The following is a 19,259-nucleotide window of genomic DNA, read 5'->3' as shown; positions in this document are numbered from 1 at the left end:
CAGACCGGGGAAGAATGAGACATTTGCCAACAGGTTACAGAGTTGTAAAAGAAGCATCAGGAGTTGGCAAGAGACTGTTAGGTGTTAAGTAAAGAAGAGGGGTCAGAGATTATTAAAGTTTTTTTATAACAAGGAAGACCACATAATTGGTCAATTTGGTAAAGAAGAGAATTCAAGAAAGATGAAGAGTTGTTTTTGCCCAGTGGAATTTTAGATGTCAACCAGGTGGTCGATATAATTTATGGAAAGACGCTATACTTAGCCTGACTCAAGAGGGAAAGTTCAGAAGCCACAAAGATAGATTATATGACTCATACATACTTGTGAACTCAGATAATTCTCCTTCCCGCAATTCTTGGGGAAACCATAGCGGAGCTGCGGCACTACATTTCCCAGGATGCCTCCGCACCACGCTACACTTCGCGCCTCCCGTGAGTCTCTGGGCGCAGAACTTGGCCTCCGCTGCTGGGGGCGGGGCATCGTCGGGCTCCCGGGGCGCCCTGTTACGCACTTCCTCCCGGGGTGAATCGCCGTGTGGCGGGTTCGAGTCCCGCCTCCCGACTCGCCGCAAGCCCCTGAGTCCGGGGCGGGGCGCATTCGCCGATTAACCTCTCAGCGGCGAGGGGCGGCGGCACACGTTGGGCTTCACCATGGAGAACTACTTGCAGGGTTGTCGAGCTGCTCTGCAGGTAAGGGACCCCTGTTTGTTATCGTAAGGAATGGATCCTGGGGTCCAGGAAGGACGAAGATGTGGGCTCTGGGGAGCACCGAGGGTTTGTGTGGAGGGAACGCGAAATTGTGGGTTGGGGGCTTGGAAATCTGAGGAGGGAGGAAGGAGAACCTAGCCTTTGAGAGTGGGGATGCATGCTCACTTAGGGGCTCCAGCCTTTGGGGTCTGCTCGAGAGCGGGGAGGCGGAATCGTGGGGCCGGGTCCTGCCTCTGAGCCCCTGCTCGGTGTCGCTGGGTTAGTTCCGTCAATGGGACCCGGGCTGTGCCGGCCGCGAGGTGTGTTTGTTCCCTCCTCCCTGCCCCTCTTTCAGTTCTCCGTTCACGAGGCCTTGCTGGCGCCCTGGCCTCCAGGTGAACCCCGGGAGTACGAGGGAACCTGTGCCCACGGCTTTGTTGCCTCTGAACGGCGGTTTTTGTCTGACGGGCCTAACTCCTTCTAAGTTAAAGGTCGTCATGTTGTTACACTTTAAATCTGTTTTTAAGGAAAACACACACAGTACATCAGGCAGGTCTGTTGACCGACAGTCTTGCATTCCTTTGCCTCCAGTTTACCTCCTTGACTTCAACACACACAAATTACATAAAAATCCGCGACCTGGATGGGGATAAGCACAAAGTATGTTTGTAATCAAAACTGTATGCATGACTCCTGAATGCTTTGTGGCTTATTTTTGGTACTCTCTGAGCCAGTTGGAGTCTCCCAGCCTTGCTGACTGGTCGTGCAACGTTAGGTCGCTATTCCCAATTAGCAGCAAACAACGGGCCAGAGAGAGGCTCCAGGAGGTCACCTGGCCCCCCTGCTTCAAGTTATACTACCCTTGGAGAAACCTTGACAGATGGTTGACTCTGCTTCCTTTTAAAGTATCTTAAACTTGACAAATTCACCTGGGAAATAAGATTCTGGTCTGTAACAAATCCTAAAAGTCACCTAATTCCTCCTGCAGAATCAGCTGCTGTCATAAAGGAATGTCCTCACCTGAAGAATGGGAGTGAAGTTCTGGACTTGCCTGGCAGTCCAGTGGTTAAGACTCTACCCTTCCAATGCAGGGGGTGCAGTTTTGATCCCTAGTGGGGGAAATAAGATCCCATGTGTTGTGTGGCTTGGCCGAAAACAAAAGAAGAGTAGGAGTGAAGTTCAATTAGTGTAAAACCAATTACACTACATTTTTCCTTGTGAAATGCAAATTTGGGAAGGTCATTTTAATGTATAAGACAATCTGGGACCAGTTCATTTTGGTTACCTCTGATTTCCACCACAGGGCACTCATTAAAGACTAATATAGAGGCTTTTTGGCACCATTCCAAGGGCCAAGAAGTTGGATTTTTCCTTAATGACCCAAATAACCAGTCTTTTTCACCATTTGATAAAGAGTCTTTGAACCTGAAACCTTACCATATAGCATTTCATTGCATGCCTCTCTTCTACAGCGTCTACTCTCCAGAAGTGTCCCAGGTTAAGAGTATGTCTTCCTCAGGAATATGAAGCCGAAAAACACGATTTTTTCAATATTACTGATATCCTGACTTTTCTCTGCCTGATTTCATTCTCCCAGGGAACAAGATCTAGATCTTCCTTTCTCCAAACTTGTGAAGGAGAGGTCATATCTTAGAGCTCTTATCACACAACCTAGCCTGGGCCAAGAGAAATTAGAAAGTTAGACTAACAAAGCTAGTGGGTGGCCTGGTAGTAGGAGATACTGGTGGACACCCAGTGATTTAGATTGTCTGTAATTATGGAAGTAGAAAATGTACATAGTGAAAAAAAGTTAATACAAAAAAGATACACAATTAGAAAGTGAGAACGGTCTTTTTCTTCTCCATTTCCAATTTCCCAGAGGCCACAGTGTTGTTTCTTAGCTAAAGAAAGACATGATTTAGATAGAAACTATTTTTTTAAACTTTTTATTTTGTATTGGGGTATAGCAGATTAACAATGTTATGATGGTTTCAGGTGAACAAGCAAAGGGATTCAACCATACATATATAGGTATCCATTCTTTCCCAAACTCCCTGCCAATCCAGGCTGCCACTTATCATTGAGCAGAGTTCCACGTACTATACAGTAGGTCCTTGCTGATTATCCATTTTAAATACAGCGTTGTGTACATGACCATCCCAAACTTCCTAACTGTCCATTCTCCCTGGCAACCATGTTTGTTCTCTAAGTCTGTGAATCTCTTTCTATTTTGTAAGTTCATTTGTATCATTACTTTTAAGATTCCACAAATAAGGGATGTCATACGATATTTCTCCTCTGCTGACTGACTTCACTCAGTATGACAGTCTCTAGGTCCACCCATATTGCTGCAAATGGCATTATTTCATTCCTTTTAATGGCCGAGTAATATTCCATTGTATAAAGGTACCACATCTTTTTTATCCATTCCTCTGTCGATGGACATTTAGCTTGCTTCCATGAGATACTGTTGTGGTTTTTTTTTTTAATTTTTATTTATTTGTTCGTTTGGCTGTGGCGGGTCTTAGTTGTGGCATGCGGGATCTTCTTTCTTCATCGTGGCATGCTAGATCTTTAGTTGCAGATTGTGGGATTTAGTTTCCTGACCAGGAATGGAACCTGGCCCCCCTGCATTGGGAGCGTGGAGTCTTGGCCTCTGAACCACCAGGGAAGTCCCCAGAGACACTGTTAAGTTTGAGTGTTGCTATTAAAATACAGTATAACTTTTAGGAAATCGTGAATGCTTGGACTTTTATATAAGACAGAAACAGCTGATAACTCAGCCAACTTTCCTATTGATACCATATTTTCAGCATTTGATACCAGTGAAATTTCCTACAGTCTGCCACCACAATGATAGTAGATTGTTCTATTTAAAAGAAATCTTATGTCCTAGTCATGGTAAGTCATCTGTCACTTTTAGTTGGGTGGGGGGAAATCTTTGCTTCGCGGGGGGCCACATTCTAGTTTAGGTGGCTAAACTAGAAGCTTTGGCTTCTGGCTAAACATCCAGAAGCTTTGGATAATGTGCGTTGTCTGCACTTCTCAGGCATGAGGCAGAAATCAGGATTGGCTGATTCTCCTTAGAAATTTACAGTCCTTGCGTCACTGTCAGTTAGTCCCATCTTCCCTGCCGGAAGTGCTTCTCTATCTCTGACTCCTTGTCTCCTTTTTTCCTTCTTCATTAACTGGTTTGTAGAGTAAGCATCAGACCGTATTCAGCCTTAGAAGGGAAGTGGTTGGCTCTGCTAGCCCTAAAACCATTCCCTCTTGCACCATTGAGGCCACAAAGAACATCAGAATACAGTCATTTCAACTAGTGGGTTTTTTAAAGGGAGGAAAAAAAAAGTTTATATCTACTTGTGGCTCTCAGATTGTATTTCTTCCATTGGCAGCTCAGGTTTCCTCATGCTCTAAGTATAGCTATATTTGCCCTGAACTCTTCGCCACCACCTCCCTTGGTTGCTCCTGTCCCAAGATTTGCTGAGGGTCCCAGAGTATTCCTTTTGTTTTAATTCTTTTTGGTTGCTGTCTGAGCTTGGCTGAGCCCAAGGGCTTAGTTATTCACCTTCCTCTGGTGGTCATTTCTCCTCCCCTCAGAGCCGTGATGTTGTATTTGGTCCCTGCTCTCTGCTTAGCCTTCTCTTGGTGCTGGGGATCTGATTGAGCCTAATTCAGCTGCCACTTGGAAGGAAGCAGCGCCAGTGTGAAGTCAGTGTGATGGTCAGAAAACTGAGGCTGTTTGGCTTGTGCTTTCAGCTGGGGGAGGATGGGATGGGGGTTAAGAGTTACCCATGTTTTTCCTAAATGAAGAGGAGAATGGTACCTTGTAAGTTAGGCATTCATATACCTGGCTTGCCCAGGATAGTTTATTGAAATATAATCATTAATTGTAGCCCTTTTCATTCTCAAAAGAGTACTGGTTTGAACAGCAAAGTATATAGTCACCTAACTTGTAAGCTATGTTAAAGATTTGTGATATACGCCCATGAAAAGATAGTGAGCTCTTTAAGGTGGTGGTTAAGTTCTATACCCCAAGTACAGGAAGCTGGAAGTAGCAGAGACCGGTGTGGCCTGGGTGCAGGGACGATTTGCAGAGAGAGGGGGCTTCGGTAAGGACCGCAAGGGCTGGAGAAAGAAGATGGAAGGAAACTCCTCTGAACTATGACAGAGTTGGCTCTTACGTGCTGTCTCATTTAATCCTCATAACAACTTCATGAAATTGGTTACAGTAGTATCCCCATTTTTATATGAGGGAAAAGAAGCGTAGAGAGGCCAACGTCCTACAGCAAGAAGCAGAGCTGGGATTCAACCCCAGCCTGTGGTCTTTTCCAGTGACAGTTTGGCCCCTCTCAGAGAAAAGCCAGCAGTGCAAAGGCCGGAGCTGGGAATGTGCCCGTCAGGTTTCGTGGGCGGTGAATGGGCCAGTCAGGCCAGGGGAGTGGTGGGTGCTGACGGCAGCGGGGAAGGAACGCTACCGCCTCCCTTGGTTGCTCCTGTCCCAAGATTTGCTGACGGTCCCAGAGTATTCCTGTTGTTTTAATTCTTTTTGGTTGCTGTCTGAGCTTGGCTGAGCCCAAGGGCTTAGTTATTCACCTTCCTCTGGTGGTCATTTCTCCTCCCCTCAGAGCCGTGACGTTGTATTTGGTCCCTGCTCTCTGCTTAGCCTTCTCTTGGTGCTGGGGATCTGATTGAGCCTAATTCAGCTGCCACTTGGAAGGAAGCAGCGCCAGTGTGAATTTTGGAAGGACCATTTTTCCATTTTTCTCTGAGGGCCTCTTCAAGCCCAGCAATAGGCCTCTCCTGCCCTGCCTGTCCTGTGTTCCTCTTACCTTTATTCTCCAGAGTCAGGACCGTGCGGCCTCTCCTGTGTGTATATTTCCCTCTCTAGAGAACATAGTGCCCTCCCTTACTGCTGCTGTGAGCAAGTTATCTCTGCGGCCACTTATCTCAAGTGCTTTGTTGTCACTTTGGTCCACAGCCATCTGGTCAGTTCGTGGTATCCAGGAAACAGAGGGGCCTTCTCTGGTATCAGGAGGACGAATTGCAAGTCAGAGGAGTCATTGTGGGCCTCGGGTCTTGGGTACAGAATTCTCATATTGTGTTGGCAAAGAGTTTAATATTGAAAAGAATCTTCTCTCTCCTATGCTGTTCGGTGTGAATGGGTCTTGGCTGCCACACTCTTGAAATAGGTTTAGAGAAATGGGCACAAGGGAGAACCTAAGGGCAGACTTTCCCCAGAGGTAAAAAATTTTAAAATGTGACCTTTAGGGTGCATGTGTGTTCAGTTGCACGGTCGTGTCCGTCTCTGGGACCCCATGGACTATAGCCTTCCAGGCTCCTCTGTCCATGGGATTTTCCCAGGCAAGAATACTGGAGTAGGTTGCCATTTCCTCCTCCATGGGATCTTCCCAATCCAGGAATTGGAACCCATGTTTCCCAGAGAAATCCCAGTGGAGCCTGGCGGGCTACAGTTCGTGGAGTCACAAGAGTTGGACATAACTTGGCGACTAAACAAGAACAACAACTAGGGCTGGGAGTAGAAGATGGAGAAGAGGGTGGTTTTAAAATAAAAGCTTACCTAGTTACTAGACAAGACAGTTTTTACCACCAGAAGTCTTCTAAAATTGTCCCTTTCTGGCTTTGGGTTTCTGGACAAGTGAGGAGAGTGGATAATGGTCAATACAGGGAAGCTGATTCTAGGTCCCTATAGATTCTCTTTCTTCCTAAAGTTATATTACTTGATAAACCATTACTTGTTATGTTTTACTCTTCTAAATGCTTCCCCGATTCTCTAAAATCTGTCTAGCAAATCTTCCCTGACTGAAGAAGCCAGAGTGGATTTTCACTTTTCTGTAACCCAGCAGTCCTCAACTGGGGGTGATTTTGTCCCGTGCGGAATATTTGGCAAATCTAGAGACATTTTGATTGTCATGACTGGAGGTGGAGTTTGGGGGTGCTGCCAGACATATGACAATGCACAAGTGGACAGCCCCTGCAGCCAAGAATTGTGCAGTTCAAAAGGCCAGTAGGGCTGAAATTAAGCTAATGCATCTCTTAAGGAATCTCTCTTATTCCTTCCTATCTTTTAGAAGTAGGCTGAGATAGAAATTCAAAAGTAAACTGGAAAGAGAGAATCCCTGTGCCTAAGCCGAGCCATGGACTGTATGATCTCATTCTACCTGGCCAAATGCATCTTTGCTATTTTGGGGACCTGTAGGTTTTAGTGTATTTTATTTAAAGTCCGATAGGGAGATGCAAAATAACAAGGTTAATAATAACAACAGATGTGCCTCCCTCTTCAGAGTTCTTATCAGCAGCTGGATTTTCAAAGCTTTAAAAATAAAAGTTCCAGCAGCAGCAATTGTTTTTGTTTTAGTCCGAACCCATTGGAGAAAGTATCAGTTTCTTGGGTGTGAGAGGGTTGGTTAATCTGGCTATCATTGACACTCCTCTGAGTACGGGGAATTTCATGGACTAGCTATTTGGATAAGGGACTTGATCTTATTTTTACTTGTATTTTCAAAGTCTATTCACCTATTCTCATTTAGAAGTGAAAAGATTCTTTTCCCTATTTGAAAACAGGAAAAAAGTACAAACCGGAGTTGATATGGTTTGGATACATCTGGGAAAGCTACGCCAGATGCTGTACCTTTAACTACTCCTTGAGTATCCCAAGGAGCATAAGAATCAGAGAATTATTTACTGCTCTCCTGAAAGTTTAACATTCAAGGAGACTGTGGTGAGAGGAGGGACTACGTTTCCACTAAGGAGACACGAGTGGAATGCAAAAAGCTTGGCTAGAACACATATGCCCTTTTAGCTAATATCCTTATCCGTGAAATGAGGACCCATAAGAATATCTGACCTACCTCCTCTATGAAGATCAGTGAGAGGATGTGTGTGCAGCCCTACATGTGTATTAGATAAATGGAAATGATTAGAGGATGCTTTTGTTAATCCCATTATCCCACCTCTCTAGGAGTCCCGACCCATACATGTTGTGCTGGGAAATGAAGCCTGTGACTTGGACTCCATGGTGTCAGCCCTTGCCCTGGCTTTTTACCTGGCAAAGGTGAGTACCTAAGAACAGAGTCCCTTAGAATGAAAACATTTGGATTCAAAACCCAGCTCTGCTATTTGGTAGCATTTAGCCTTAGGTAACTCAGATCTCTTAACTTTGCTGAGTCTCATATCAGTAACTATACAATCTGAAATGATAATACTTCACAGTGTTGCTGTGAGGATCAAATGAGCAGATGTATTTTGAAGAATTTGTAAACCATAAAGCGATATTCACACAGTCATTTACTGAGTTATCACTGACTCAATGGGCATGAATTTGAGCAAACTCTGGGAGATAGTGGAGATAGGGAAGCCTGTGTCCATGGGGTCGCAAAGAGTCAGACCCAGCTTAGCGACTGAACAGCAGTGGGTGTCAGTGGTCTCTGTGTATTCCTCATGCCCATGTCAGCTCTGGAGGACCGATAGGCTCTTCTCTGCAGCATCTGGAACTAGGCCTTTTCCACGAGTTGTCTTGTTGACCTTCATGTTATTGCTAAGAAGGAAAGACGGTAAGGGTCATCCTTTTATTTTGATCAGACTGGAAAGCTGCGGCTTTGAGGAAGGCAGTAACTTCCCCAAGATCATGTCTCCCTTAGTCCCAGTGGTCTTGTGACTTTTCCTGTCCTGTCACATAACACAGCCATACCTCCTTTTCACTTTCCTTTCCAGACAACTGAGGCCGAGGAAGTCTTTGTGCCAGTTTTAAATATAAAACGTTCAGAGCTACCTCTACGAGGTGACAATGTCTTCTTCCTTCAGAAGATTCACATTCCAGAGTCCCTCTTGATTTTCCGGGATGAGATTGACCTCCATGCACTGCACCAGGCCGGCCAGCTTACCCTCATCCTTGTTGACCATCATGTCTTACCCAAGTAAGTGGGAGAAATAAAGCTGATACTTACCGTGTGCCATGGGCTGTGATGAGTAAGGTTTTCAAAGAGTAGAGGAATGTTTGCTCTCAGGGATCTCATGGGCTAATCATAATTGATGGGTGATACCAGATATAGAAAGGCAGTAAAAAATATTGTCACTTCTTTAATTATACAAGTAATAAAAAGAAATAGAAACATGAAGAGTTCAAACTAAAGGATAACTCAGAAATAATTTAGATCTACCTTTGGTATCATTGTTTTAAGATTTCATGGTAGATTTATTGTAATGGAAACCTTTGAATAATGGTTGCTGCTACTGCTAAGTCGCTTCAGTCGTGTCCGACTCTGTGCGACCCCATAGACGGCAGCCCACTAGGCTCCCCCGTCTCTGGGATTCTCCAGGCAAGAACACTGGAGTGGGTTGCCATTTCTGTATTTTTTTTAAATTAGCAAGATCATTTCCTTCATAAAGCGGTATCTCATTAGTGCTATTTAACAAATGTACACACCTATAATAATTCCATCCCTAATTCAGGATTGGAAAAAACTGGCCAGCAAAGCAATACGAATACAGATCTTTCCAAGTGTCTCTGGCTCCTACTAATATGTATATTTTTTTCCTTGAGCACACTGGTTATAGCAGGGGTACTGACAGAGGACAGCCTTCGGGCACTAGTCCATCTATCCACTCACTCATTAATAAACTTCTGTTTAGAGGATGAAGATGAAGTGAAGTCTCTGTTCTCAAGCAGTTGTCAGTCAGAGGAGGGAACTAAACAAATGGGTCATTGTAATGGGTGTTAGAGGTAAGTGGTAACTGTCATTTAGGGGACAATAGGCACATGGAAGATGGAGTGGTTAAATATACAAGTGAGGAGTGGAGGATGTCAGGAAAGTTTTTCTAACAGAATGGATCCTTGATCTCAGTCTTGAAAGGCTCGGTGTTTGCTTGGTGTATGAGGAGGTGAGGTAATTAGGAAAAGTATCCAGGCAGAGTAATGAACATTCAGATAAGCAAAATGCAGGTAGGCATGAAATAGTACAGTGACTTGGGAGAACTGGGATTTGTTTTGCATGACTGGAACATGAACCATGAGGGAGAAGCAGGACATTAAAAAGATAACCAGAAAGGTAGGCAGGGGCCTGATCATGGAGACCTTGTAGGCCCTTCCAGGAGATTAGACTTTGTTTTAGAGCAGCAGGGAGCTATTGTCAATTCTCTTTATTCCAGGTCTTAGCAGAACCAAATTTGCATTTTTCAAATGATCATGCCTTGTGGAGGACAGTGTAGGAGGACCCTGAAAGCAAATGTTCGGTTAAGGAGCTATTGGAGTAGCTCAGATGAGGGAGATTGAGGGCCAAGAGTAAGGCAGTAGCAGAGGGTTGGAGAGAAGGAAATGGATGGGAACTGAGCCAAAAGCCATAGGATCCTGTGAGCTGCATGCAATTTGGATATGAAGTGAATTGAGGAAACAGGAGAGATTTAGATGTTGGGTGTCCAGGTGTCAACTGGAAAGGCACATCAAACGTGGGTGAGTTATGGGTAGCTGATACTTTGTCAAATTCACTTATGCAGCATTTAAAGATGGCCTCAGTTATAGTATTTAAGAAAAGAATTGAGAGGAGTGGGGCAGCGGTGGAAGTGATCGAAGATCTACGTGTTCGCCTAGGATGTCTGTATTTTCCTCAGGAGGAGGTGCGGCTGGAGTGCCCCTACCTGTCTTTCTTTCTCTTTTCCCCCACACCCCCCTTTCCCACACAGAAGTGACGCAGCCCTAGAGGAGGCAGTGGCAGAGGTGCTAGACCATCGGCCCATCGATCAGAGACACTGCCCTCCCTGCCCTGTTTCAGTTGAGCTGGTGGGCTCCTGCGCTACCCTGGTGGCCGAGAGAATCCTGCAGGGGGCACCAGAGATCTTGGACAGGCAAACTGCAGCCCTTCTTCATGGTGAGGGTGGCTTGGGGGTTGGGACCTGACCCTTTATCCCATCCCAGAGAAGGGAAAGTGAAGAAGTCTAGAGTCCTCCAGCCTGACCATACTCTCTCAAAGCCACTTAGTCCATAAGGAAGGAGGTTCTTTTTCAAGGAGCAATTAGGCATTATAAAGGCTTTCGAGTACTTTGTCCTTTGAAGGCCTGGGGAATATTTTGTTGGAGCGAGTAGAAAGGAAGCATAAAACAACAGACCTAGAAGCTGCCTATTAGTAGCGTTGTATAATGGAAGGAGGACTAGCCAAAGAAGCAGGAAATGAATTCTAATACCATTTCTGCCCAGGAAGTAGTTATATGACCTTGTACAAATCTCTTAACCTTTTTTGTTCTTATTTTCTCCATTTGTTAAAAAAAAGAGAGAGAGAGAACTGGATTCAACTATCTGTTCCAACTGGAATTTGGCCTATGGAAGAGAGGTCCTCTCTCTCTGACTAGGTTTCAAAATCTCCAGGAATTGAGCTACTCACACTTCCTTTCTACCTTTTCCCCATTTCTGTGCCTCCATTTCAGTTTGGATTTGGGATGTCTCACTCAGGACATTGTCCCAGTTGTTTTGTTTTCCGTGAGTTGCCATACAGTCTCCTTAGGTATTGTGTCCACTGGGTTTGAGGGTGATGTGTGCTCTAGTTGCCAGGAATGGAGTGCCACAGTATTTGAGTTCTGCCATGCTCCTTCTCCGCAGGAACAATCCTCCTGGACTGTGTGAACATGGACCTTAAGATTGGAAAGGCAACCCTCAAGGACAGCCACTATGTAGAGAAACTAGAGGCCCTCTTCCCAGATCTGCCCAGCAGAAATGACATCTTTGATTCTCTGCAAAAGGCCAAGTTTGATGTATCAGGTATGAAGTATTAAACTAGTGGACAAAAGCCTTGTTCATTATATGCTTGAAAACCAGCGAAACAATGTCAGAGCATGCTGAATGGTTTAAGCTTTACACCAGAAAGAAGCTGGCTAGTATGCTGTGTGGATAAGAAGGAATATGTTAAGAGTCTCAGAGGTTTTCAGTCTAATTAGAAAATATAGACATTTAAGGACTCCCCTGGTGATCCAGCAGCTAAGACTCTGCACTCCCAATACAGGGAGACCAGGTTCGATCCCTGGTCAGCGAACTAGATCGCACATGCTGCAGCTAACCCCCAGCACAGCCAAAAAAAGTGAATTTTTTTTTTTTTAAAGAAAGAAAATATAAGTATGCCGAAGGAATATAGTTGTCCCTCGGATCTGCAGGTAAGTGGTTCCAGGATCCCTCACAGATCCCAGAATGCTTGAATGAACTCAAGTCCCTTATATAAAATAGCAAAATATATGAATACAGCCAGCCCTCCTTGTCTGTGAATGTGAAGCCTGCGTACAGAGGGTCAACCGTACTGAATTATGAGAGGGAGCTCTAGGTCACTGGTTAGGGAAGCAGAAGAAACATTTAGGGTGAATGTACAAAGGACATTGACGCTTTTGAATTGTGGTACTGGAGAAGACTCTTGAGAGTCTCTTGGACTGCAAGGAGATCAAACCAGTCAATCCTAAAGGAAACCAACCCTAAATGTTCATTGGAAGGACTGCTGCTGAAGTGCCAATACTTTGGACACCTGATGCAAAGTGTCAGTTCACTGGAAAAGACCCTGATGCTGGGGGAAAAATGAAGGCAGGAGGAGCAGGGGGGAGACAAAAGATGAGATGGTGTGATAGCATCACTGACTCAATGGACATGAATTTGAGCAAACTTCAGGAGATAGTGAAGGACAGGGAAGCCTGGCGTGCTGCAGTCTGTGGGGTTGCAAAGAGTCAGACACAACTTAGCGACTAAACAAAAACAGTAATAGAAAGGACAAAATAACAGAAGAAAAACTTCCATGACTTTTTTTACCAGCTATCTCTTGTTGATATTTTAAAAAAGAGAAAGAAATGGACCACCAGGGCTTCCCTGGAGGCTCAGACAGTAAAGAATCCAGCTGCAGTGCAGGAGAGCCGGGTTCAATCCCTGGATCGGGAGAAGGGCATGGCAACCCACTCCATTATTCTTGCCTGGAGAATTCCATAGACAGAGGAGCCTGGCAGGCTACAGTCTAAGAGTTGGACATGACTGAGCGACTTTCTTTCACTGCTTGTGGGTATTTAAAAAGGTCCCACATGTACTTTTAGAAAAGTGAAACAACCCAGAAAGGGGAAAATCAGGAGTAAAAGCCTCTCTTCTTCCATTTTCCCTGCTCCCCAAAGTCCCTTGCTCTAAAGGTAACTGTTGTGACCCAGTAATTGAAAATAATTTTTTATTTAAAGTAAATTTCCATTGTAGAATTACACCTGTTCTTTGCCTCAAAGAGCGACTGTGTTTTTCCTCTTCCTTGACCTGTCTTGGTGTCCTCACCTTCCTGATCCTAGGACCCTGGGTTCTCTTGGTTCTCTTGTTTGACCCTTAGTCTCACATCCAATTTCTAGGACTGACCACAGAGCAGATGCTGAGAAAGGACCAGAAGACCATCTCCAGACAAGGCACTAAGGTGGCCATTAGTGCAATATATATGGATATGGAGGTAAGAGCAAGATGTAGGTGTGGGTGGAGAGAGAAAACCTGCAGTTTTGTTGGTAACCTTGTCCCTTATTCCTAGCTTGCCTCCAAAATATATCTCGTACCTACTTTTCTCCATCTCTACTGTAACTCCACAGTCCATCATCTCTCACTGCACTGTGAGACCCCCAGTGACCTGTAGTGACCCCACGCTGGTGTCTCTGTCTCCACTTTCAGCCCCTGCAAACCGTTCTCCCCACAGCAGCCAGAGTGATCTCTTCTAAGACATAAGTCAGATCGAGGGGCATGCCCTGGTGGTCTAGTGGTTAGGATTCGGTGCTTTGGCTGCTCTGGCCCGGGTTCAGTCCTTGGCTGGGGAACTGAGATCCTGCAAGCCACCAAGCATGGACAAAAAAAAGACGTGTCAGATCCTATTGGCCCTCCTCCCTTTACTGCCTTTTCATCACACTTCTATAAAATCTAAAGGCCTTACTGTGGTTTAAAGGGCCGTCTTTGATCAGGCCTTCATCCTTTTCTCTGACGTCTGCTCATTCCAGCCCCATTCCTGCACTCACAGCACTGCAGCCACCCCAGTTAGCTTTCTGTTTTTCAGAACCATTAAACTCACTCTCATCCCAGAGCCTTTGCACTCCTTTTGCAGAGCTGGCTCCTTCTTTTCGTTCAGGACTTAGCTCAGGTGTTTCCTCCTTTAAAAGGTTTTTGCTGATTACCCTAACTAAAGTAATACCCTTTGTGCTCAAAAGTCTCCAAGAATTACTTTTAATTTTTGGCCATGCAGCTTGCAAGATCTAGTTCCCTGACCAGGGATCGAGCCTAGGCCCCTGCAGTGGAAAGCACAGAGTCTTAACCTGCCAAGAGGCTCCTGTTTGTCCTTTTCATAGCACTCAGCACCCTGAAATAATCATGTTTCATGGTTTCCTTGTATTTTGTCTCTATTCCTCTGCTAGTTTATCAACTCCCCCAAAGCAGGGACCCTGTTTGTTTTGTTTCGGGTGTATCTCCAGCACTGTGACAGTGCCTGACACATAATGGATGCTCAGTGAATCTGTCAAATGGGTGAATGAATATAACTCTGATAGTGGTATTTTAATATCTAGTTCCGTATTATATTACGTTAAATCAGTCAACAACCTGATCTAAACACATACTTTCATAGACTGCACAGCTTTCTCCTAAATAACATGTAAAAAACACTAAATAACTAAAAAAATAATAGTTTGGCCTCTTCTCTTGCTGCTCAAAACCTAGTTTGGGAACCAAACATAAGAGCACAAAAGGCTTGGAATTCCCTGACAGTCCAGTGGTTAGAACTCTGCACTTTGACTGTGGGGAGCAGGGGTTCAGAGCCTGGTCTGGGAACTAAGATCCCACATGGCACAGCCAAAAACTTTCTTTAAAAAAACTTTTTTTATAATAAAAAGAAAAACTAGAGAAGAAAAAAGAACACAAAAGGCTTTCCAAGTACCATAATCACAGTATAAATGGACTCATTAGAAATACCAAGAATAAAGAAAAGCCCTAATCTGAAGCAGCTGGTGGTATTATTCATTGGAGGAAGTACTGCATGAGATTTTGGAGAAGAATATAGACAGACAAAGAAAGAAGAGCCACGGATGCAGTTGTCATGTTGTCTGTACTTATTTGTATGCACCATTTGTATTCTATTTTTATTTAGAATAAAAATATCCACAAGGCAAAGACCTTGCTTGTTTGACTGCAAGAGCAAGATAGCCTTGGACATGCCCAGCATGTTAGTTACATTATCATTTTTTAGTTCTTAAAACAATCATGTTTGATAAATAATTTGTCCTCATTTTACATGAGGAAACTTACGATCAGGGATCCTTGATCATATAACTGAGAAGCAATAGAGCTGATTTTCAAACCAATTCTGTCTGAACCCAAAGCCTATATTCTCCTCATTCTATATGTTGCCTTCCAGCACATACATAGCTCAGAGTAAATACTAGATACCTTGTTTATGGAGTACAAGTCCCAGGTTATCATGCAAAGAAGACTTTCATAAGCATCTTCTGTGGGGATGATAACGAGGGTCCAGCTGTAGCCCTCAGCCCTGTCCGTTTCTTCTGCTTTAGGCTTTTCTGCAGAGGTCTGGCCTCCTTGCAGATCTCCATGCCTTCTGCCAAGCTCACGGCTACGATGCCCTGGTTGCCATGACTATCTTTTTCAGCACTTACAATGAGCCAGTGCGGCAGTTGGCTGTTTTCTGTCCCCACGCAGCACTTCGAACGATGGTGAGTCTCTATCCTAGGGGCCCTATGGAGTTCAGCCTTGTCCACTGCTCTGTTCTATAAAGACCTCTCCTTGGTTCTTGTATTTATACAGAGGTCCTTGATCTGTTTCCAGAATCTCCCCTCCTTCCTTTTTTCCATTTTCTCTATACATGACCATCCTTAATCATGCTATTGGTGAGAAACGGAGATTCCAAAGAAAATTGGAGACACAATTCCTACTTAGTAGGACTTGAAATTGGGCTAAAAGAACCTGTTATAAATCTGGAGTTAAAACTTGATTTAATCACTAATTCCTAACTCCTGGAAATCAATTTCTTTTACCTTATTGCTTTGAAAACTGAAAACAGAAGAGAAACCTTTTTTACTCTTTAACCGGGCAAGGATTAGTGACTCTGTGCTAACTGTGCAGAGTAGTTGAGGAGCAGGTTTGTTTTTTAACTCTGATCTTCCATTTGGCCACCTTTCTCACTTCTCCACCTTTCTTTTCCTCTGTTGGTTACTCCTAAACTCAGGGAAGAATTTAAAAGTGGACTTAAGGCAGTCCAGAGATTCTTTGGATTTCTTAGCAATGAGGACTGCTAGACTAGTCTGGATACAGCCAGATAATCTTTTTGTTCAAGAAAGGTACGTCTGCCTTTTCCCACCTCTCTCTGTCTTTATCTTCTCCTCCAGGAAGCAAACATAATTTCATTCAATGGAAAGTAAGTTTGGCATTGTGGAAAGAACTACCCTTTTAAAGGTAGATAAGTAGGCTTTCCTGTCCCAGATTTGCCACTTACTGGCACTTTGACCAAAGGGAAGTCAGTTGACTTCTGAGTCCACAAACAGCGTATTACTACCTAGTGTGATGTGATCGTGAAACATAGTATCATATGTGAAGTTCATTGCTGGGCACAAGGTACTCTTAGTAATCATGTCATGAAGGAAAGGGTGCTTTGACCCCACTTTCCTGAATCGCCCCTCTTCTGCCTGCCACAGTCCCTCTGATGACTTCACCATCACCCTGGCTGCCTGTGCTGGGAAATGGTAGTCCTCTTTTCACCGTCTGCCCCACCATTTCCTCTCTTTCTCCTTTGGTAAGAATGGTATATAATAATTTAGAACACTGCTCTAGTGACAGACCTGAGTTCAACTATCAGCTTTGCTTCATTCAGAGTTGACCTTTGGCAGGTTACCTAATCTATCTAAGCTTCAGTTTCCCTAACTATAAATGAGGTTAAGTAATAGTAATACCAACCAGTAAGGTAGTTGTGAGGATTGAGAAAATTAGTATTTGAAAATGGCCAGACATGGCACAGTGCCTGGCATACTTCCCAGCCCCATTTGATATATTCATTCTTTCTGCCTCTGTCGTTCCCCTGACTTCAATGCAGATGCTTGGCCCATCTCAGCTAAGAATAGAGTTCAAGTTTTTAAACAGTGCAGTACCCTTGGAAACAACAAAATCCGAGGAGCAGGGAGTCCCAGATTCTGGTTCAGACTCTACCATCATCTGTGTTCAAGACATCAGAGCTCTCTGGACTTTGGTTTACTTATTAATAAGATGAAATATATGGTCTCAAATGTTTCTTCTGTTTCTAAAATACTGTGTATTAGTAATCAGTATTAGCTGATGTGCAAGCAATAGAACAACTCTGGATGACTTAATTTAAATTAAAAAAAAAAAATTTTTTTTTTCTCCTCTGCTAGAGAAGTCTCTTAGAAGTCTCAGCCTTTTGCTTCAGCACCTTACATACCATCTCCCCATCTTGTCTCCTCTTTAGATCTGTGGAATCCTGGAACGTTCCCACTCTCCGTCCCTGAAGCTGACCCCTGTCCCAAGCAGCCATCCTAACCTCCAAGCCTATCTTCAAGGCAACACCCAGATCTCTCGAAAGAAAGTTCTGCCTCTTCTCCAGGAAGCCCTGTCAGTGTATTTTGACTCCACGGACATCCCTTTAGGACAGCCTGAGACAGAGGGTGTGTCAGGGGAGCAGGTGGACAAAGAATTGGACAGGGCAGGCAACTCCCTGCTTTCTGGACTGAGTCAGGATGAGGAGGAGCCTCCACTGCCCCCCACGCCCATGAACAGCCTGGTGGACGAGTGCCCCCTGGATCAGGGGCTGCCGAAGTTCTCAGCCGAGGTCATCTTCGAGAAATGTAGTCAGATCTCGCTGTCAGAATCTACTACTGCCTCCCTGTCCAAGAAATGACTGCTGAGAGGGAAGGGGAAAGTGAGAGAGGTTGCTTGAACCGTCCTGAATGCATGTTTTGAGATGTTTCAGCAGGTCTGTCTTCTTCATTGTTCCAGGATCTGGTGTACTGTTGTCATTGCTAGGAGGAGAAAGAAGAGAAGGAAAGCTGAGCTGGCTTTCTACCTTTTTCTCCCACAATCTCAACCAATCAAAAAAATTTTATTATTTAATTTAACTGTTGAAATCCGCACTGACTATCATTTGTTTCATTTGCCAGGGTCATGATGTAATAACATACATTTGTATGTATTACATAATGTAGTAACATACAGGTGCAGCAGTGTGGCACAGAAATAATGTGTACCCCAAGAGTGCCCTCAGTCAGGCTCTTTAACAGAACCAGTATTTCTCATGGAACCAAACATGCATTGTCTCCAGTATTCATTTATTCTCTTATTAATTCAAGTATTTATTGAATACAATACCTACCTTAAGCTTATTCTAGTTTTAGCCTTTAGCTCATTTCCACCTCCATGACTCCTCTCTCTGCCCCCCAATTAGGTGATGGTGTCTGATCCCAGATGGCTAAATTTCTATTAGCTTATTGTGACTGTTTCAGGATTATTTAGGGGCAGATTAGAGGCCCTTGTCTTCTGTCCTGATCAGGTGGCCTAGCTCTCAGTTTCCCTGGATCCCTCTGAGCCAGAGCCACAGGGATCCAGAAGACCTCTGGTTCAGGAGACACCTGGGAAGACCTTAAGACCTCTGGGGTACTCTTCCCAAAAGATGGCAAAAATACCATGGGAGCCCCGGCTGGACTGATTCTTACCCATCTCATTCTCTTCTTGCACAGAGTAGAAGGAAACAAAGTTTCATACTGAGTGCCATAAACTATGTCTTTTGTCCAGACACTCACTCCTTTAAGTTCATTTCCCTGTCTGCAAAACTGATGTTCCCTGGTTTCTGTCCCGTTGCCACCATCCTTTCTCACCTCAGCCCCTCTGGTTTTTTGTTTTTGTTTCTGTTTTCCCTGGGAGTGCTCAGGGTCACTTGATTGTCTGTTTCTATGTAATTGTACCAAGGTCCTCAGCCTCATGTAGCATGTACAGGAGTATGATTCCTACCATAGTGACCCAGCTCAGAGCCCCCCCACCCCCCTACTTGTTCTGCATGTGTAGAGTCCCCCTTTTCTCTTCAGACCAACCTGTTCCCCCTTTTCCTCCCCAACAGCTCTGTCTCCTGTGGGTTGTCAACAGTTTCGCGGAACAGTGGGGTGTGTGATGGTTTTGACATGATGTCTTCATATGAGGGAAACAGTCTGACTTCACTTTGAAGGGATGATGTTTGTAGCCATTGGAAGGTAAAATAGCGTTGTGATTATTGAACCAAAGGAATTTACGTTTTGTAACTTGGTTACTTTTATTTTGCATTTTGTTAAAGTATTAAATACTTTTTTCCTGTTTGAGGTTTTACTGTCTCTTTTTACAACTGTAATCAGCCCTTTCCCTTGGATAATTGCTTTAACTTCCTCAAGATTCATTTCCCTTCTTTCTGCTGTACTTACTGTCTTCCTTCTGTTGACTCTCTTTGGGAATAAGGAGCAGCGGTCTTATCTCCCCTCATCCTCAGCCTTTCCTTCAATGTTTCTTCTTCCAGAACTCTATCACAGACTTCTGTGTCCTTGATTTTG

The 19,259-nt window shown here is 44.3% G+C and overlaps 1 protein-coding gene across 2 annotated transcripts; it reads left to right on the top strand.

The window, feature by feature from the left end:
• Positions 1 to 510: 510 nt before the first annotated feature.
• Positions 511 to 19,025, top strand: PRUNE1 (prune exopolyphosphatase 1). 2 transcript variants are annotated; one of them, XR_008199106.1, is made up of 9 exons: positions 511 to 689; positions 7,669 to 7,761; positions 8,421 to 8,623; positions 10,386 to 10,570; positions 11,296 to 11,454; positions 13,050 to 13,144; positions 15,237 to 15,395; positions 17,159 to 17,662; positions 18,800 to 19,025. XR_008199106.1 is itself a non-coding variant. In XM_052636779.1 (8 exons), exons 1-8 carry the CDS (start codon positions 651 to 653, stop codon positions 17,585 to 17,587), a joined length of 1,362 nt encoding a protein of 453 aa, XP_052492739.1. In that variant the 5' UTR covers positions 511 to 650; the 3' UTR covers positions 17,588 to 19,025. The 2 variants fall into 2 exon arrangements, 1 of the variants encoding a protein (XP_052492739.1); XM_052636779.1 differs by having other exon boundaries at positions 17,159 to 19,025.
• The last annotated feature ends 234 nt before the right edge of the window (positions 19,026 to 19,259 follow it).

Source organism: Budorcas taxicolor, chromosome 3, assembly GCF_023091745.1.
Source record: "Budorcas taxicolor isolate Tak-1 chromosome 3, Takin1.1, whole genome shotgun sequence".
Classification (NCBI taxonomy): domain Eukaryota; kingdom Metazoa; phylum Chordata; class Mammalia; order Artiodactyla; family Bovidae; genus Budorcas; species Budorcas taxicolor.
The sequence above is the reverse complement of the archived record's forward strand: the minus strand, read 5'-3'. Positions and strand labels throughout refer to the sequence as shown.